The following is a 20,859-nucleotide window of genomic DNA, read 5'->3' on the forward strand; positions in this document are numbered from 1 at the left end:
TGGTGCCTTGATCCTGGGCTGAAGAGGTGATGGCAATGGATTTCAGGGCGTAGAGCTTAGATTGTATCTCAGCTGTAGGGCCATATTGTTCCCGGCCTCGCTGTCTCTACAAATTAGATAAGCACCTGATAAGACAGTTTGCCATTACCTGAGCTGTTAAGGATGAGGAAAGGAGCATATTGGGAGGGGCAGAAGAAAACAACAGGGTCATCCTGCCTGGAGTTTGCTAAATGATCTGTATGTTTGTAAATGTGTTCTGGTGCGACCATTCTTTTCCTTTTTTAAAATTTTATTTCAATAGTTTTTTGGGAACAGGTGGTTTTTGGTTACATGGATAAGTTATTTAGTGGTGATTTCTGAGATTTTGGTGTACCTGTCAGCCGAGCAGTGTACACTGTAGCCAATAGGTAGTCTTTTATCTGTCACCCCTCCTACTGTCCCAATTCCCCAAACTCCATTCTGTCACTCTCATGCCTTTACTTCTTCATAGCTTAGCTCCTACTCATGAGTGAGAACATACAGTATTCTGTTTTCCATTCCCGAGTTATTTCACTTAGAATAATGGCCTCCACTCCATCCAAGTTGCTGGTGCAGCTATTTATTTATTTATTTATTTATTTATTTTTAAATTTATTTAATTTTACTTTAAGTTCTGGGATACATGTGCAGAACGTGCAGGTTTGTTAAGTAGGTATACATGTGCCATGGTGGTTTGCTGCACCTATCAACCCTTCATCTAGGTTTTAAGCCCTGCATGCATTAGGTATTTCTCCTAATGCTCTACCTCCCCTTGCCCCCAACCCAGCAACAGGCCCCAGTGCGTGATGTTCTTCTCCCTGTATCCATGTGTTCTCACTGTTCAGCTCCCACTTATGAGTGAGAACATGTGGTGTTTGGTTTTCTGTTGCTGTTAGTTTGCTGAGAATGATGGTTTCCAGCTTCATCCATGTCCTTGCAAAAGACATGAACTCATTCTTTTTTATGGCTACATAGTGTTCCATGGTGTATATGTGCCACATTTTCTTTATCCAGTCTATCATTGATGGGTATTTGGGTTGGTTCCAAGTCTTTGCTACTGTAAATAGTGGGTGCAACCATTTTTGACAAGGCCATTGGAACATTTTGACATGGCCTTTAAAAACCATTTCTTATTATGATAAAAGTGCACAACAGAAGCTTCACCCCATCCCACATGCATTCCCAAGCTTCACCCAATCCCCAGCACTTAGCCCATCCCAAAGCCTCAGGACTGGTTGTTTTCACACAGCCAAAATGTCGTTTGCCTCCAGATGCCCTGCTATGGTTGGGTCTGAGTTTCCCGAGAGACATGTGTGTTTGGATGTCCAGAGGCAGCTGGATGCGTGGGACTGGGCCTCAGGAAAGAGAAGAGGAATTGGAACCCTTGTGTGAGTTGGTGCAAATGTAAAATAGTGCAGCCTTTTTGGGAAACAGTGTGGCAGTTCCTCAAGCACTTAAACACAGAATTACCGTAGGACCCAGCAAGTCACTCCTAGATATTCACGCAAAAGGACTGGCAACAGGAACTTAAACAAATATGTGTACATGAATGTTCTTAGCAGCGCTGTTCTCAATAGTCAAAAGGTGGAGACAACCCAAATGTCCATCAGTGGATGAATGGATAAACAAAATATGGTCTATTCACACAGTGAACTGTTATCCAATCATAAAAGTGAATGAAGTTCTGATACGTGCTGCAATATGGATGAGTCTTGAAAACATTATAAGTGAAATAAGTCACACACCCAAGGACAAATATGGTATGATTCCACTTTTTTGAAATATTGAGAATAGGCAAATTCATAGAGACAGGAAGTAGGTTAGAGGTTACCAGGGGTACCAGAGGTTGCTGGGTGAGTGGAGGTTATTGTTGAATGGGTACAGATAGAGCTCTTGCTGCGGGTGATAAAAAGCCTCTGGAAGGCCGGGCATGGTGGCTCACTCCTGTAATCCCAGCACTTTAGGAGGCTGAGGCAGGCGGATCCCCTGAGGTCGGGAGTTCGAGACCAGCCTGACCAACACGGAGAAACCTCGTCTCTACTAAAAATACAAAAACATTAGCTGGGTGTGGTGGCGCATGCCTGTAGTCCAGCTCTCGGAGGGGGCGGAGGTTGTAGTGAGCCTAGATCATGCCACTGCACTCCAGCCCGGTGATGGAGCGAGATCCATCTCAAAAAAAAAAAAAAAAAGGCTGTGGAAATAAGTAGTGGTGATGGTTGTACAACATTGTGAATGTATTTAATGTGACTGAATTGTACACTTCAAACAGTTAAAATGGTAATTTTTATGTTAAGTATATTCTATTACCATATGAAAATTAAAAAAAAAGAAGGGTGGAAATACAGATTTTGGAGTCAACAGTGTTGAGATGGTGGTCAAGGCCATGGGAGAGGATGTAATCATCCAGGGAGGGCATGGAGACTGAGGAGAGAAGGTGGCCTGGGACAGAGCCCCAGGGACCTTCCTAATTAAGAGGTGGCCTGAAGGAGATTGAAAGGGAGCGGCTGGAGCATGGGAGGAAAACCAGATACGTGGTGTCCCAGAAGCCTGGGTGTATTAGTCAGCGCTCTTAATTGCACATGACAGAAATGCAGCTTGAATTAGCTCCAGGCACCATAAACTCATTGGTTTATAGAAATACGGGAAGGGCAGGGGGGCCTTGGGGCCCCAGGGGTACCTGGAATTAGGTCTGGGGTGCACCTGGAGCCGCTCTCCTGGCCTGCTTCACTTCTGCTCTTCTCTAACTGTTGGCGTTCTTCTCTCCTGGCACTAATGGGCTTTTGCACAAGGTTACTCTTAGCTTGAGTTCCTCCCTTCCAAGTTTTGCCATGACACTCTTCTCTTAGAAAAGATTGAAATGATCTGCGGAAGAACGCTGATTGGCCTCACCTAGAGGACACCCTGAGGACAAGGGACCTGGGCATCAGCCTGGCAGGTGCCTTTAGAACCCCGGTTTAGAGGAAGAGGAGAAGTGCTGAGTGGGCAGAACAAGTAAGGACTCAATGCTCTGGGGGAGAGGCTGAAGAAGGAAGACCATCTACCCTGCTAAATGCCTCATCACACAGACAAGGGCTGGAAAGCATCCACTGGGCTTAGTGACAAAGGAATCGTAGGTGAACTTGGCAGAGTCAAAGCAGTTTGAGTGGCATGTGAGGACAGAGACAGATCATAGCTGGTGGGTGAGTGAGTGGGAGGTGAGGAAGTAGAGACAGTAAGTGCAGACATCAGTTTCAGGAGGCACAGTTGTGAAAGCCAGGAGAGAGGTAAGGAGGTAGCTGCAGGGAACATGGGGTCAAGGAAGGGTTTTGCTTTTGTTTTTGGATGGGAAAGATCTGAGCATGCTTAAATGCTGAGAGATGCAGGAGAGAAGTAGGTGTTAAAGATGCAGAAGAAAGCAAGGAGGTGGGGGAGAAAGAGGATCCTATGCACAGGTCGGGAGTTTAGAGAATTAACAGTGGGCCCACCCATTTGTGCTGCAGGAAAAGAGAGAGGGAGGTTGTGGATGAACATTGGTTTGTAGATTTGCTGGCAGTCGAGAGGAGAGCATTCTTCTCAGATAGCTTCTACTTTAAGAAATAGGATGTAAATAAGATGGAATGTGCTAGAAAGTTTGAGGAGAATGGAGAAATTGAGGAAGCTGCCACCATGTACAACAGCAGAAAGACCAAAGCAGAATTCGTCAGGTGGCACCGAGCGCCCAGGTTAGGCGGGAGAGCAAGAATTTGCAGTGGCCTCACTCTGTTTGGTTGCGTGGTTTACTCTAGCAGAGTCCAACACAAGGTGGAGAGATAGAAAAGCCTGGTTGCATTGACTGGGGCCTGGAGTTCTGCTAAGGAAGGAGGGGCAGAGGGTAGTGGGGATGCTGTGCGGCAGCAGTTCATTCTAGTCACCGTCTCAGGAAATGTTCATTACCCTTTTACTGTGTACTGGCCATGGCGTGAGGTCTGAGGATACATTGCCAAACCAGGCAGATACTGTTCGTGCCCTCAGAGAGCCTGCGGTCTAGTAGGGAAGGCAGCTCCCAGGTGAGATGAGGGTGATAATAAAGACAGTGTGAAGCTCAGGCTTAGGCTGGCTGCAGAAGGAAGGGAATGTAGGGCAGGGAGGCTGGTAGATTGAGAGAACGGCACAGGGTCAGGTCTGGAAGTGCCTATGGGATCATGAACAGGTGTTGAGGGAGAAGCTAAGTGAGGGGGCGGGGCGGAGGCCATGGTCAGAGCATAGGAAGACCTCCCATCATTAAAAAAATCTTCACTGGTCCCCTCATTCTCCTGCGAACAAACACCCTCTTGTTTCCTGTTCTTCGCACAGCCACGTTCACCAGCCAGTTGTTCACACCTGTTTACATGTGCCCAGCCCTCACTGTCCCTTCACTGCCCTGGGACCTGGTTTCTACATCCCATACTCCCGCACAGGTACACGTGAGCATCTTATGAATCGAACGAACACTTTTCAGTCCTTATTTGATTTGGCCCATGTCAGCATTTGGCTCTGATGATCACTTTCTCCTTCTAGAAACACTTCTTTTGGCTTCTGCGACACCATCTTCCTCCTCTACGACGTCATACTGCCATGGCTTGTATGATCTCTACTTACTCTGCCTGGAGCTGTCTTTCCCCCATGTTATTTGACCTTTAAGTCTCCAGCCTAGGGCATCTTCTCATCTCTCCCCCAGTCTCTGTATGGTCTTACCCACTCCCAAGGCTTAAGCCCCCAACTACCATAGAGGCCCAGATTATGTCTCCAGATAAAAAGTAACCCCCCATATTCCCATTGAAGAGAGGCTCAAAAATGTGTGGGCACTGACCTGGATATATAAACTTTTAGTGTGGTTGAAATAAAATGTACTTTATTAACTTAGTTTGTTATACATTTTAAAAATCACAAATTGTATAAAACAATGCAGTAAGAAGTATTAGTTTTTCTCTCCTCATGCTTTATGAAGTAATTTAATTTAAATTTTTAACATTTTTCTCTAACATCTGAGTCCATATCATTAGAGCTTTGGTTGTTATCAACATTTTACAAGACACAAAAACTTTATTTCTGCCCAAGTTATTTGTGACATCGTGCTTTTTGAATCTGTGTATGATGCTGGAGATTTGATTCTTTGCCATAAAAGTCTGGCTGCTTAATATTAGGTTGCATAAATAAAAAAAATCTTCCAGTAGGTATTTGTCATCTCCATCACATAACCGCTTCCTTTATTGTTTTAAAGTGATTTTTTAAAATGGGCTTGCTTACGAAGACAATCCTTGCAATTGTAAAGTCCTGCCCTTGGGAATAATGATTCAATATATGTGAAATGCCTTTGCCTTCATTTTTTTTTTTTTCTGATTCTGCCAAGCAACCACCATGAATATCCAAAACTTCATTGATTGAGGTTATTTCGGGCTAATGAGTTTTCCCCAAAGAGCGTTGTGTTGTTCAAAATGCAATAATTGAGAGCATGCCCCCCAAATGCAGAGAGCTTTGTAAGGACTTGAATGTAAGACAAAGACTTCCTTCCTAAAGGGTAATTTTGGAGCAAAATCGCGTCTTATATTCACGCATTTATGCTGACAACTCCCAAATAGGTATCTCCTGACTTGTCCTTTTCCCTCTTACATCAGCAGCCTACTAGACATTTCCTTCTGGGTGCCCATCATCAGGGTCAACCCATTTTAATTGAGTGCCTACTATGTGTCAAACACTTTTCTAGGTGCTGGAGGATAAAAGGGTGAAGACAACAGAGTCCCACTTTTTTTTTTTTTTTTTTTTTTTTTGAGACAGAGTCTTGCTCTATTGCCGGAGCTGGAGTGCAGTGGCACGATCTCGGCTCACTGCAAGCTCTGCCTCCCAGGTTCACGCCATTCTCCTGCCTCAGCCTCCTGAGTAGCTGGGACTACAGGCGCCTGCCATCATGCCCGGCCAATTTTTTGCATTTTTAGTAGAGACGGGGTTTCACCATGTTAGCCAGGATGGTCTCAATCTCCCGACCTCTTGATCCGCCCGCCTCGGCCTCCCAAAGTGCTGGGACTACAGGCGTGAGCCGCTGCGCCTGGCCCAGAGTCCCACTTCCTAAGGAGCTCATCCCAGTGAGGCAATAAAGAGAATAAATATGTAAAAAAATAAGAAAATTTCATATACTAGTAAGTGCTACAAAGAAGATAAAATGAGGTCACATAATGGAGAGTGACGGTGTGTGGTGGGTGAGGAGGGTGGGTCAGAAAGGGCCTCCTGGAAGAGGGGATGTCTGAGTCGAGATGTGAATGCTGGGGAGACAGACATGTTAAGCTGGAGGGGAAGAGCCCTGTCAGCGAGACAGGTGAGAAGACCCCAAGATGGGAGAAGGCCAGTGTGGGTGGAGCATGGCAAGAAGGGAGAGTGAAGGGTGGTTGGTTTGGAGCAGGAGCAGTAGTCAGTGCCTGACCACATAAGACCTTGCAGGCGGTAAAGTTTGGCTTAAATTTATTTTTCTGGCCATGATGGGAAGCCACTTGGAGGATTTTAAGTCAGGGAGTGACTCCACTGGTCTGACTGACATGCTAGAAAGATATTTCAGGCTGCTATGTGGAAGAAGAAGTTTAGGGGAACAAGAGTGGAGGCAGGGAGACCAGTTGCTGCAGGTGTCCAGGTGTAGAAATGAGGTGCCTTCGCCTGGGACTGAAGCACTTGGAAAGACTAGGGTGTTGGATATGAAGTCACCAAGTGTTTGGATTTTGATATGGTATTTTGGAATTATAGCCAACACAACTTGCTAATGATGCCAATATGATTATGAGGAAACAGACTCCAGTTTTTGAATTGAGCATCTGGACGGATGGGGATGATATTTTCCAAGGTGGGGAAGACCTGGAGAAAACTAAATCTGTTCTCAGTTAGGGGAATTAGGAGTTCTATTTTAGATGACCAATAGAAGTTGAATACAGGAGTCTGACCCTCATGGGAACAGTTAGGTCTGAACACATCAATGTGGGAGTCATCAGTTTATGGATGGTTTTATAGGTGGTCCTGGATCAGGTCACTGAAGGGGAAATGTATAGAGAGGAGGAAAGAAGGTAGAGAACTGGGCCCTGGGGCATCTTGCATTTAGAGCTTAGGAAGAGGAAGGAGAGGCATTGAAGGACATCAAGAAAGACACATCAGTGAGGTGGGAGGAAAGCCAGGAGAGATGCTGCCTGGAAGCCAAGAGGAGACAATGAGGAGGGAGCTCTTCATGGTTGAATGACGCTGAGGGAGTTAGGCCAGGCCGAAGAATGGACCACTGGATGTGGCAGCTTGGAGGCCCTTGGGGATATTGACAAGAGCAGTCCTGACTGGAACAAGTTAAAGCAACAAGGAAGTGGAGGCAGCAAGTATAGAAGACTTTTGTTTTGGCAATGAGGTAGCAGCTGGAGAAGAATGGAGTGTCAAGAGAGAATTCAAACAAAGAGAGAGATGAAAGTATTATAGCGTATTTGTAGAAAGGGAAATGGCAAGGCAGGAGAGAGAGGCACCAACTGTGGAGCACAGTCTAGAGTAGGTGAGGGGTGAAGGGGTCCATTGTCCAAGTGGAAGGGGGTGTCCCAGGATCAGGGATGTTTTGTCCACGTTACAGGGGAGGAGCAAGGCCGACAGCCACTCATGCTTTGAGTTTGGCAGATGTGGTAGTGGTAGGCTGAGCTGAGCTGGCCTTTTGCTTCTATTCCCAGCACCCTGTTATGCCTGACTATCAGCTTAAATGGAGGATTAGGAGAATGGGGTCTGGAGGTTTGAGGAAAGAGGAGAAGGCATGATAGCATCATTTTAGGGAGTAGGGGTAAAGAGTTAGGAAAATATAGAATTTCTTAGAGGTGCTGAGTGTCCTTGAACTTTGTGGTCAAAAGTTTAAATGGAGACCAGTCAGTCCAGTTGTATTATCCTCCAGGTGCTCAGGAACAGGTGCCATGGGGAGAGTTGGGTTTAACTGGAGTTAGAGTCTTGCCAGATGAGTACTGGAGAGGCATGAGAAGGCGAGGGAGTGGAGGACACCTGCAAGCTGGTGATTATCTGGGGGACTGTGGAGTCTAAGCTGAGAAAGGAGGGCAGGGAGAATGGAAAGGGGCGGGGGAACATAGTGGTGGGTCAGTAGATGGGGCAGAAGGATTGCTGGAATGGGAACCAGGTTGGGTGAGCCACATAGATGGGAGATGATGCAGCTCTTGGTGTAGACAGGCCTAGGGTGTGAACACGCAGGCGGGTGGGTTGGAAGGGTGGATAAAAAGGTTGTTGAAATCAAGGAAGTCAAGGAACTGAGAGGTCAAGGTGTTGAAAATGGAGTCACTACTAATAAATGTTGTAGTAGCAGATGGAAGACACTGAACGAGGGGCTGAGGTCATCCGTGAAGGAGAGGGAAAAACCAGGATATCTTACTTGTATCTCAAATTCAACATGTCTGAAACTGAGGTTATCCACACCTCTCCACTCAAGTAAATGGTACCACCATTCATAGCTGGAAACCTGGGTGTCACTTTGATCCCCACAACCAATTAAATCACCACATCTTTTGGATTCTATCTTGTAAACATTTCTTAAGTCCATCTACTTCTTTCCATCCCCAAGGTGCACACCCTAGTTCAGGCCATTGCTCTTTCTTGCTTGGATGATTGCACCAGATTCCAGACAGGTAGCCCTGCCTTGGTCCCGCCACGTTTTACCCAGAGACATTGCAAATTGCATCACGTCACTTCTGTGCTACATCTCTCTAGGGACTTGTCATTGTCCTCAGGATAAAGTCCAAAGTCATTAGCAGAGATTTACAAAGAAATCATTGCAAGGATCCAGCCTCTGTCTACTCCAGCCTGACTCCTACCTGAGCCCCTCACCTGGCCCAAGCGCTCCTGGGTTCTTTCCATCTTTGTCACCAGGTATACTTTCCCTTTGCATAAGCTATCCCCTCTGCCTGGAATTCCACCCCCTTGCTTGGCAAAATCCTCCTTCTCTAGATGTCTCGGGGAGCCTTTTTCTGGATGCCTGGATGTTAGATCCTTTTTCCTCTCTCCCCAGCTTCCCCAGTGCGCTATGAGTTTGGTAGCTGTCCTCTTCTCTAGAATGTAAGCTCCATGAGGTCAGGGACCATGTCTGATTTTTCCCAGATGACTCCTTAGCACCTTATATGGAGCTTTCACATAAAAATGAATAATAAAGAACAAATATTTCCAGGAATGGAAGGCTCTAGTTGTGGAACAGTTCTGGGTGATGACCAGGTCTGGGGTGGGGTCCTGCTACTGGGTAGCTAAATGTTGTGGCAAAGGTGGTCATGGGACGGAAAGGACAGGGTGATGCACAGGTGACCCCTGAGGCCTTGGGTCGTGGGAGAATAGCAGGAGGAGAAGGCCTTGGGCTATGGGCTTAGTCTTCAATGAATGAGGAGAGGTAGGTGGCAATGATGTGGGCAGGACAGAGGGCAGAAGAGGAAGCAAAGGGGGATTTTTCAAGAAGGTGAAGGTGGACAAGTGTGAGTGGTGGTGAGAGCAGTGTGAGTCTTGACATTGTGGGTGGGATTGAGGATAAGATGGCCTGATGGCTGAAGCGGTTCTTAATCTCAGCCTCCTCTGAAGGTCTCCACTTGGCTCAGTGGCTCAGGACTCGAGACCTTTGGGAAGAGCATCCAAGGAGAGGTCGCCATGGGAGCTGTCAGGTCCTGGAGTGAGCTCACTATAAGCTGGACCCAGCAGCTGCCCCTGGAGGATGGATCTGGAATCTTGGGGGCATTGGCTATCGTGGGGTCCCCGGGCCTGGACTTGGGAGCTACTGTGGTCGGAGCAGTGTGGGGCTATCTGGCTCTGAACGGTCAGGAGTGCCACCGTGTTCTCTCAGGCTGGCAGTCACAGCTCTAGTATGGATTGGAAGTGGGAGCTACTCTTGTTTCCTGGAGTCAGGAGGTTAGTAGATGGTATTGGTGCCCTGCCCATGTCCCCTTTACTGGGGGATATCCATTCTCCAAATGCTGTGAATATTGGCTGCTGATGGCTTATGGGTACCCCCTGAAGAATTGATTATGACTGAGCCAGAGCCACCTACCCCTTCCTGCCAACCCTCCTGCCACTGGGGGCACCTGAAGTAATGACTGACTGAAATGTGGTGAGACTTATGATCTGAAGTCCCCTAATCCCACAGGGGTTGGGCCAAGGCTGCATCTCCCTGAGTCTACATCCCTGCTCAGCTCAGCCCCTCCCTCCCCCACTCCCCTTGCTTCTTCCTTCACATGCACAGAAACCCCTGCCTCTGGCTCTGCTTCCAGGGAGCCTGCCCTAAAGATGGGTGACTTCGATCTTATGCCATAATCAGGGGTGGGTGTGGAGGCTACCTGTGGACCACAGAGGACAGACCCCCTGATAGACTCAGCAGATCTGTGTGGTCTTGAAGGGCCTCTTCCCCTTTCTAGACTCAAGTTAGCTTACCTAAAGGTGACACCTTGATGCTGGCTCTAGTTGAAACAACAACAAAAACAAAACAAAGCAAGCAAACAAATGCTTTGCTGAACTCCGCAGGCTAGGTGTGGTGGAAGATTCAGATAAACAAGACTCGGTTCCTTCCCCCAAGCAGCTCACAGACTAGTTACTCATCTAACAAGCATTTATTGAAGGCAGCAGGGACCTGGATGACTCAGTGACCTGCCCATTAAGGGCTCACAGACTGATAGGGAGACACTCAGGGGAAGTGACAATTCCGATTTGGGGAGAGTGGCAGAGGGACAAGCGAGGCTGGCACTTGGAGAGATGGGTAAAGCTGTCCTAGAGGTTTGAGGGAGGGTCACAGAGGAGGTGGGAAGGGCATTCTAGCCAGAGGAAATAGCATGACGAAGGCACAAGGAATGACACCACATGACGTGTCTGCCTGGGGAACCAGGAGCCCTTTGGTATTACTGGCAGGTAGAAAGGGGGAGGAAGCTGGGATGAGGTGGGGAGATCAGCGGGGGCCATGCTGAGGGCATGGGGCTGGTGATGGTGGAAGAAATTTTAAAGCAGGAGGAATGACATGATCAGTTGCATAGACAGATAAATCACTCCATCCCCGTAGCGGAGGGCAGATGGGGGAAGTCCAGGAGGTAGTTAGGTTATTGTAAGGAGAGGAAGAGCAGATTCAGGTGGCATTTAGGTACTGGAATCAGTGGGATTTGGTGCCAGTGGGGACGTGGGGTGTGAGGGACAAGGATGTCAGGCTTGTCCCGTCCCCTGGCTTGGGCAGCTGGGTGAATAGCTGTGTCCTGCATGAGATGGGGTGGGGCATCTTCGAGGGGGCAGGTCTGGGTTGAGCTGATGAGGTCATCTTGGGAGTGGCGAGTATGAGATGCCTGGGGGCCTCCCAGGGAATTGTCCAGTGGGCATTTGGTGGGACTTGGAGGCATGTTAGGGTGGAGGTGTGGTTCTGGGAGTTGCCAAAGTCTGAGTGGTGGTGGGGTGGGGGAGTATGGAATGGGGAAGTTGTATCAGTGAAAAAGAACATGAAATTCCATAGATTCCAGGATCCACGAGGGACCTTTCAGCTCAGACACTCTCAATGGGCCCTGGCCTGTAGGATGTGCCTCTTGGCACCTTGACAGATTCCCATCCCTGGCTTGCTCTCAGCCTTGCCCCTCCCACTGTCAGAAGGGACTCACCTATCCAGGACCTGTGCTGGGCAGGGCTAGGGAGGCCCGACCCACGCTCATCCCTGTGATGGACCCTCACTGAGAACCGACTCTGCTGGGCACAGGGTCTCCTGGGATTCCTCTCCTTCTGCTTTGGCCAGCTGGTTGCAGAACCCCGAGGCCCCTGGAGTAGCCTCTGCCTTTGGGCACAGCCCACCATATCCTGGGGTCACACTCTGTGTGTGTTGGGGGGTGATGGGTGAGCCTGGATCTGAGGTTCCAGTGCTCAGGTGCTCACTGAGTAGTCTCGGCATCCTCTCTGAGGTCCACCTAATTCCCCCTGCCCCCCGTTTTCCTATTGGCCACTCCCCACCTGGTCTGCAAAGTACTGGGAAGATCATATTTATTAAGAGGTTTGACATACACTGTTGCCATATACAAAATCCCCACTAACCATCAACCTCCCTCCCCTGAGGCTCAGGACCCAGGGACCAAACTACCCCCAACCTCCCACATTGGCCCCTGGGCGAGCTTCCTGAGCCCCGACAGCCGCCCTCCTCACCACCCTGCTACGGCAAGGATGCCACTGCCCCTGCCTGTTTTCCTGGGTGGCCTCAGGTCGGGGGAACCTGGTGATCTTATCTGCTGATCTCGCAGGTTACGGATACCCACCTGCATCCACTGGGGCCGACCCAGCCTTCATTAGGACAGAGTTCCCATCCTCAGGGTGCCCCCCCTGGGAGAGGACATATGGTGGGCACGTATCGGGTAGGCGTTCCCGACGCCGAGACCGCCGGTGCCTGGGGCCGAAGATCTCCAGGCACCTCTTGCCCACCAGGTAGAACACTTCACTGAGGTTGAGCAGGATGCAGATGGCAGCTGTGGTCACCATGAAGTAGGTGAAGACCTTCTTCTCTGTGGGCCGGGAGATGTAACAGTCCACAGTGTGGGGACAAGGCTCCACGGAGCAGGCCACCACGCGGGGCATGTCATAATCCTTGTAGAGGCGGTGGAAGATATAGAGGAAGCCGGCGTCCACGGCGGCCTTGAAGATGAGGCTCAACAAGTACGTCCACCACAGCCCGCCCCGCTTCTTGCTCGGGTTGTCGTACAGGGATGGCGCATTGGGCCCGTGTTTCAGGTGGTGCTTGCGTTCGCGCTCCTCGCGGTAGGCCACGTGCATGACCACGAGCAGGGAGGGGCACGTGACCAGGATGAGCTGCAGGGCCCAGAGGCGCACGTGGGACACGGGGAAGAACTCGTCATAGCAGACGTTGGGGCAGCCGGGCTGCTTGGTGTTGCAGACAAAGTCCTTCTGCTCATCGTCCCACACCTCCTCCGCTGCCACCACGTACACCAGCACGCGAAAGATGAACACCACAGACAGCCAGATGCGGCTCAGCGCTGTGGAGTACTTGTTCACGCCACTCAGGAGGCCCTGCAGAAATGCCCAGTTCATGCTGGCTGTGTCCTGGGTACTGCACGTGGAAGGTCTATACCTGGGTGCTACCCACCCACTCAGGCCTTGGGAGCCTTGAGGCCTGGGGGAACCTGGAGATGGGCACCCTCAACGCTGGTGCGATTGACAAAATCTTTTCACGATCACCGTGTCATCATGTCCTCACTCCCAATGACTTGGTAGGGTAGGGATTGCCCCTGTCCTCATTTCACAAAGAGTAAGTGAAGGCGCAGAGATACCTGCCCAAGGGTCCACAGATAGAAGTAGCAGAGCTAGTCTTGCACTTTGGTCTTCAGGTTCCAAAATCAGGGTCTATTTTATTCTGCAAGGTAATAGATACATGTGAAGACAATCATCCTGCATGGATATGCCAGCCAACCTCTATTACCCCAAGTTTCAGCCCATGACGTCTAAAGAGATCGTAGGAAGGTTTGAATTGGACGATCTGCTCTCCCATCAGCTGCCAGGGCTGGGCCAGGGCAGGAGGGGTGGGAACGTATCCTTATCAGTTGTCAGATCCATCCCACTTTTACTGAGCACCAACAGGAGCCTGGCCCTGTGTTGGGGACGTTCACATCAGCCTCTTGATAAATCCCGGAACCGTCTTCCTCCTTACTCCTTGCCTCTGGCTCCAGGAAGGTTCTCAGCCCTGGCATTCCCTCCCAAACGAAACAGAGGTGCTTTGGAATCACGGGGACCTGATATTATCCCTGGCAGCCCTGGTGCTGGGGCCTGAGGGCTGACTGTCTTGACCACAGTGGGTTCCTCTGGAATTCCAAGCATTCCAGCTTTAGGAAGGACCGAGGATGGATTCTGGCATGGTCTGGACCCCCCATTTACTTTCTCTGGGGGCACCCCCTCCTCTGTCCATTTAGTGGCTGTTTGCTAGCTGCATTCCCATTGTTTCCTCTCAGGCCCCTCGCCTGTGGACTTTGACCTCCACACCCCCTTGTCTGGAGTCCCCGTCAGGCCCCATCTCCAAACCCTCCCCTCCTCCTACGCTCCTCCTTCCCCATCCCCATCCCTGACTCTGCTCTCAGCCTCTTCAGACATCGTGTGCCTGGGACACTTTCAGAGCAAGAGGCATCGCCTGTACCCAAATGGTCTATTTACCTGTCTTATTTTTTTGCCAGACTGTCAGCTGCTAGAGGGCCAGCTCTTCACCTCTGTCTCCCTAGCACCTAGCACTGGCCTGGCCCAGTGAACACACAATAGATGTTTGTTAAACTGAACTGAAACCCATTTCTTCCTGATCCCCCCTCTTCCCTAATCTTCTGTCCTCCCTTAGGTCAGCCAGGACATTCCTTCTCCTCCTTGGCACTTCCCTGGGGATCCTCTAGGGACCCTGACCCTCTGGCTGCCTCCCTGAAGCCCAGCCCACAGCCTGAGGTCCCTTGGATATCCTCAGCTCAGCTAGTTGCTTGCTTCCTGGCCAGCCTCCTGCCCTATTCGGTCCTCACCCTTCTTGGGTCCAGTAGCTGCTTCCTTGTCCTTGGGCTTGTCTGTCTGCCTCGGGACCTCCCAGAGGCAGCTTTTGTTCCTCGCTCCCCTGCTGGGTGGGGCTTTCTGGGCCAATGAGCCAAGCGAGAGTGATTGGGTGGGCAGGCAGGAGGGCGGATTTCCCCGGGCACATATTCAGAGCAACCACCTGCGGCTCTTCTCTCCTGGCCCACGCCTCCTCTCTAGCTTGGCTGGGCATGGCTGAGCCTGGCTCCCAGGCAGGCAGGTATGTGGGTGAGACTGCTCTGTGGGGTTCAGGAGCCTGATATCATTAAGCCAAGGCCTAGGACAGCACCAGTGGGATTGACCCTGTCCCCTTCCCATTGCCTCCTTACCCTGCCTCCTTGCCCTCTCTCCTGCCCTTTTCCTGGGAGGCCTGATTCTGAGGTCCTCAGCAGCTGACATTTACAGAAAGGGGCAACCTTAATTTAGTGCAGGAACGCATCCCATTCTGATGGTGGGATATTTCTGGGACTGGAGCCTGGGAAGCTCTTGGATTATGTAGGGGATGGGAGGGGTCAACTATGACTTTTCTAGACCAGGGCACCCACAGCCCTGGTGGAGGCAAGGAATGCAGGTCAGCAGCATGAAATGCCCCAGTTAGCACAGGTCAGGCACAGCATCGCTGTTCATCCTCTGTGGGTCCTGGGGAAAGCCTCCAGGGAAGCTGGAGTGTGACCTCACATATGCTGGTGGGGGGCCTGGGACCTGTGTTCTGGCTGGGATGATGAAGGTTAATGCGCAGCTAGGGAGGGGCCTTCTGCCTCATTTCCCACAGGCGTTATTGAGCACTTCCTAATACCAATGATTAACATTTATGTGTCCTTTTACAGCTGGCTAACCCTGTCCACAGCCATGAGCTCATCAGTCCTCAGCACAACCCCACAGGCTAGGTATTATTAACCCATTTTGGAGAGAAGCTTAAGTTACTTTTCCAGAGTCCCGGTGGAACTAGACACAGGCATTCTAAGTTCATGAATTTCCCACTGCAACGTGGACTAAGCTCCATTCTCTCTGCAGACAACCAACAGGCCTAAACTTGCCATGGGGGATAAAGGCTGGATGGGAGCATGAGCAAGTAGCATGTCCCCTGGAGTACTGGGGGCCCCCTTTCTGGAAGAGAGGATGCCCCTCACAGGCTGGATCAAGTGCAGCCCTTTGCGGGGGCAGAGAGATTGACACCATGAACGTGTGAGGGTCACAAAGGCTGCACAACCAGAGGGCACCTGGAACCAGCAAACGAGTTGACTTTTATTAAGTTCTGACAGTGGGCCACACACGATAAAGGTGCCCGCATGTGTGTTCTTCTATGAACGCCCTCCTCCCTCTAACCCTGGGCAGTGGCCCTCACTGTTTCCATTCTAGAAAAGGAAGCCCAGCCGCAGGGCAGAGGGGGAACTGGTCCAGTGCCGTCCAGCTGGGGCAGGTGGCTGGAGTGGAGGACTAGGAATTGGCTCCCAGAGCATCTGAATCCTCTCTCTTGCCTGCCCCTACCTCACAGCTTAGCTCCCCCACTCTCAGGTTGCACCTACGAGAGAGGCTGGAGCCTCCCCATCCAGGCCCAACCTGCCAGCCCAGTCCAGGCAGCCCCTCACAAGATGGTTGTCTTCACATGGTCTCGGGGGCGATCTGGTAAGAGAGGAGGATGGCTGTCTGAGCCCAGAAAGATGAGGTCCCCCGAAAGGAGGTCGTCTTGTTTGCAGGAAGAGGTGGTACCGTGTGGGTGATGACCTGTGCACATGGCTCGGGCTTTCCTTGCCGCCAGGCACTCGTGGCATCTCTTGCTCACCAGGTAGATGAGCTCCACGAGGTTGAGCAGGATGCAGACGGCAGCTGTGGCCACCATGAAGAGGGTGAAAATGTTCTTCTCTGAAGGCTTGGAGATGAAGCAGTCCACTATATTGGGACACGGATCTGCGTGGCACTTGACCACAGGAGGGAGAATATATTTGGGGTAGAATGAGTGGAACACATAGAGAAAGGCGATGTCCACGCTGGCCTTGAACACGAGGCTGCAGACATATGTCCACCAGAGCCCGCCCCGCTTCTTGCCGAGGTTCAGGTAGAGGCGCCCACTGTTCTCCCCATGGGCTTCTCGGTGCCTCTTCTCCTGAACCTCCCGGTAGGCCACGTGCATGACCACAAGCAGTGAGGGGCACGTCACCAGGATAAGCTGCAGGGCCCAGAGGCGCACATGGGACACGGGGAAGAACTCGTCGAAGCAGACGTTGGAGCAGCCAGGCTGGCGAGTGTTGCAGTCGAAGTCCTTGTGGTCATCACTCCACACACGCTCGGCCGTCACCAGGTACACTAGCACGCGGAAGATGAAGACCAGAGACAGCCAGATGCGCCCAAAGGCTGTGGAGTACTTGTTGACCCCACTCAGGAGGCCCTCAAAGATACTCCAGTTCATGGTGGACCCACGCGTCAGCTGCTACTGCAGGGAAACAAGAACAATAATTTCCTACATTTATCACAGACTTGCTCTGAGCACTTCGTAGAAATATGTCATCACATTTCATCCTCACCACCACTAGAGGAGCTGGGTTCTACTACTGTCCCCATTTTATAGAGGGAGGAAGCTGAAGTTTAGAGGCATTATACAAGGTTACACAACTATTAGGTGCAGGGCTGGGATTTGAGCATAGGTAATTAAGTCCAGAACCCAACTCTTACCAATACCAGTGGATGAGGGCAGGTCCAGGGAACCACTCATTCCTCCCAGGGCCTGAGGCTCTGGTCTTGAGGTTCTGCAGAGTGAAGACTGATAGAGTTGGGACATTCTGCCTGCTCCCTCTGTTTCAACCCTGGCCCTCCTCCTCAGGGGGCTGAGCCTTGAGATGGTTCTCTCCTTTCTGAGCACTGCTGCCTCTTCTCAGACAGCCCCTTCCCCAGGGGAACCTGCTCTTTGTTCTTTTCTTGGCTCAGGGATGGGACTGGAAAGGAGGCTGGAACCTTGTCCCCAAGCTCCCATCTGGTCTAACACTCTGTAATTAGCCAGGCAGAGTCCTGCTCAAGTGCCACTCATTTGAAGCACGGCCAATGCAATCCAGCTGAAAAGCTAAAGCAGGCAGCAATAAGTTCTCTTCATACAGTAGGCTTCCTAGAGTAACCTCGTATTCCAGTGTTTCCCAAACAGTGTTCCCTGGAACCCTGTCCCATAGGTTGGCAACAGGAGAAGTGAGAGAAGAGGATTCTGTGTCAAGAAAAGTTGGCAAACGTTGGGTTTAGTAAAGTTAAATAGGGTTCTTTTGCTCAACCGTGCTAATAAACTCACTAATAAATTCACCTAAAGAGGTATGAAATATGTGGCATTGCCCAAACTCCCTTGCCCACAGAAGCCCTTTTCCTCCTGACATAACGTTTATCATCTTGTGGAACAGCCTTGTCAAGACATCAAGTGGGAAATGCTGCTCCTGTCAGTTCTGCTGGTGAATTTGGCCTTATGAACTCACAGAATCAGATTCACTTCCGCGTAAGGGCCGTGACTGCTAGGCAGAGTAAGGGGTCCCCACTTCCTCACTCGAGAGTCCTCTGGCCTGATTCCTGGGGATGGGGGTGTGTCCACTAAGACCCATGAACTGTGGTTTCAACCAACTGTGCACCCTGGGACCCCAAGGAACCTGTCTTCCTAGCCACTAAAGGGCTCATGATGGCCTTCCCATGCTGGTCCAGGCTGAAGCTCACCAGGCTGTCTCGAGCCTCTGCATGATCAACTGCAAAGCAGAGGAGTGATAACAGCCAATATCCATGAAGCATTCATGCCATGCCGGGCACCGCTCTAAGTTCTTTGTATGAATCAGTACATTATTCCTTCACAGCAACCTTAGGAAAGGGCATATTTTTTTATTCCCAATTTACAGATGAGGAAAGAGGAACACAGAGGGATTAATTAACTTGCTCAATGTCACATAGCTAATAAGTGGCAGAGCTAGGATTTGAACCCAGGCAGGCTGGCTGTAGAGCCCACCCTCTGGGAACTGCCCAGCCTTAGGCCTCAGACTCTTTCCTCGAGTTTCAATGAGCTGCCTGTCTGTCTGTGTGCAGACGGATTCTGTCCTCCCCCTTGTGTGTGGATCCTGGATGAGGGTGACTGGGGGTACCTTTGCCCACCACCCTGTCTCCACTCCACCTGCGCCACTTGGACGGGGGATGGGTGGGGGTGGGGGCCGGGGGGTGCGGGGGGAGCTCTGTTCTGAATCACCAGCCTGCGTGCTCAGTCCTGTCTAAGGTAGGCGAGACTCCTGGCAGCTTCTCAGGGAACACCCAGGGAGGCCCCGCCTTCAGCCCCCAGGGGCTCTCACCCAGCCCATCCCTACTTGGGGAGGAGTGGGGCAGGGCTTTGCAGGCCCAGGCAGAGCTACCCTGCCTGCTGAGATTCCAGCCTGGCCCCTGCTCCCACCTTTGCCCAGCTGGGGAGAGCTGAAAAAACCCAGAGCCCCTTATTCCTCCACCATCAGGGCCCAGGGTGGCAGATGTGTCCAGGCCACCTCCCCCCACTCCCCAGCAGAGAAGTGTCCTCCTGCCACGTATGCCAAGGGGCAGGGCACATGCGGACACAGATGCTCTTACCTGAGTAGCTACTCCTCAGGGCTCTCTTGGCTCCCAGCAGCCGGCAATAGGACTCAGCAAGCAGCTGGAATTTCATACCCAGAAGTGGGGAAGGTTTTTGGGGAAGCCCGTTGAAGCCTGTTTCCAGGACAGAGCCTGCCGAGTGTGCCGGCCCAGCCAGGGAGGAGGAGGAGCTGGGGCCTGCACTGCCATTGGCTGGGCCCCAGCCTCCCCAGACTGCTTCTGATGAGGCTCAGGAAACTGAGGGGTTCACTCCTCCCAGGGCGCTGAGCCTCGAATCCTGGTATCCTCTCAGGGGAGAGCCGCAAGTCCACTCTGACTCCTCGTTCATCCTCCCATCTGTGGGCTTGTGTGGGAGAAGCTGAGGGCTGAATCCTAGCTCTGCCACTTTCTCACTGTGTGATTTCTCGCCTTCTCTGTGAAAGGGGGAAAAGAACAACACCTACCTCATAGGGTGGATACGTGCATTAACCCAGCCTTAGGGTAAAGTGCTTAGAACAGTGCCTGGCACAAGGGAACCCCTGTCTACCATTGCCTGGAATGCGTATAAACTGCCCAGCACAGGCCTGCCGCATGGTCTGTCCTCAAAAAATGTTTCTTCCTCCCCCTTTTCCTTATTCCTAGGCCTTTTCTTTCTGAGATACAGGGAAGGCAGAGGAGAAGGGAGGGAGAGAGAGATGTATTCACTAGAGAAAATCTCATCTGGATGCATGTTGTCTTTGGGTTAAAAAGGCCAAACCCAAGCCAGGCAGGAACCACAGGAGAGGTGGAGAAGGTGGGCAGGGGCGCCTAGGGAAGGCTTCTCATTAGTGCACAGACACAGTCTGTTGGCCTAATTAACTTCCAAGGTGCCCTGTATCAGCAGGTCACTTGGGGTCAGGATTCAACAGATAAAGTATCCAGGAGCCACAAACACCACATGTCCACAAGCAAACACAATGTAGCTTCACATGTACATACTCTTACACACAGGCCACAGTTATGGGCACAGTGTTGCACACACATGCAGCAGTGGCTTTATTTTATTCACTGCTCTATCCCTTGTGCCTAGTATGGGGCCTGGTGTCTTGTCCAGTTAGGCTTCAATTTATATTTATTGAATGAGTGATGTGTGAAATGCACACACCCTGCAGAGAGTCACACATTTCTATACTCCATGCTCTTTCCAAAAAGCTGTTGCCAAGTACAGGAGAGAGGAGGCATATAAAGGGATCAGTTACAACATTGTGAGAAGTCTTAGAAAAGACACAGATAGAGAAGGGAGTTTTAAGTTCTGCCAGAGGTAGACCCAGAGAAGGTAACATTGAAGCTGGGTCTTGAAGGATGTATTGGAGTTTACCAAGAAGAGATGCTGAGGAGGGGCCTTTGAGGCAGTGGGCACATGGTGTGCAGAGGACCTTTGTGAAAACTAATGGAAGAGCATTGGAGAGTGGGCTGGGTAGTGGTGGGGACACCACATGGCAAGGTGCCTGGAAGGTCAGCAAAGACCTTCCAGACCGTGAAGGACCTGAAATGTCATGCTAAGGAGTTTGAATTTATCTTGGGTGCAGAGGGAGGCATGAGGGAATTCTTTTCTTTTTTCTATTTTTACATTTCGTATTGTACTGAGGCAGGAGTGAGTTCTAAAAAAGGAAAAGACATGGTCAGATTGGTACCTTTGATTCTCATTATTCAAGGTAGTTATATTCTACAAGTCACCATGAACACCAAGTTAGTGCATACTGAAGCATTCTTCCT

General features: G+C 50.8%; 2 protein-coding genes across 2 annotated transcripts; both read right to left on the bottom strand.

Annotated features, from left to right (window-relative positions):
- Positions 1 to 10,583: 10,583 nt before the first annotated feature.
- On the bottom strand, positions 10,584 to 14,559 carry GJB4 (gap junction protein beta 4). The gene is made up of 2 exons (XM_055255093.2): positions 14,511 to 14,559; positions 10,584 to 13,372 (listed from the first exon to the last, which is right to left on the bottom strand). The coding sequence occupies exon 2, from the start codon at positions 13,048 to 13,050 to the stop codon at positions 12,250 to 12,252; it is 801 nt and encodes a 266-aa protein (XP_055111068.1). The 5' UTR covers positions 13,051 to 13,372; positions 14,511 to 14,559; the 3' UTR covers positions 10,584 to 12,249.
- Positions 14,560 to 15,781: 1,222 nt separating this feature from the next.
- GJB5 (gap junction protein beta 5) lies at positions 15,782 to 19,353 on the bottom strand. Its single transcript, XM_055255091.2, has 2 exons — positions 19,123 to 19,353; positions 15,782 to 16,987 (listed from the first exon to the last, which is right to left on the bottom strand). The coding sequence occupies exon 2, from the start codon at positions 16,961 to 16,963 to the stop codon at positions 16,142 to 16,144; it is 822 nt and encodes a 273-aa protein (XP_055111066.1). The 5' UTR covers positions 16,964 to 16,987; positions 19,123 to 19,353; the 3' UTR covers positions 15,782 to 16,141.
- Between the last annotated feature and the right edge of the window lie 1,506 nt (positions 19,354 to 20,859).

Source organism: Symphalangus syndactylus, chromosome 12 (assembly GCF_028878055.3).
Source record: "Symphalangus syndactylus isolate Jambi chromosome 12, NHGRI_mSymSyn1-v2.1_pri, whole genome shotgun sequence".
Taxonomy (NCBI): domain Eukaryota; kingdom Metazoa; phylum Chordata; class Mammalia; order Primates; family Hylobatidae; genus Symphalangus; species Symphalangus syndactylus.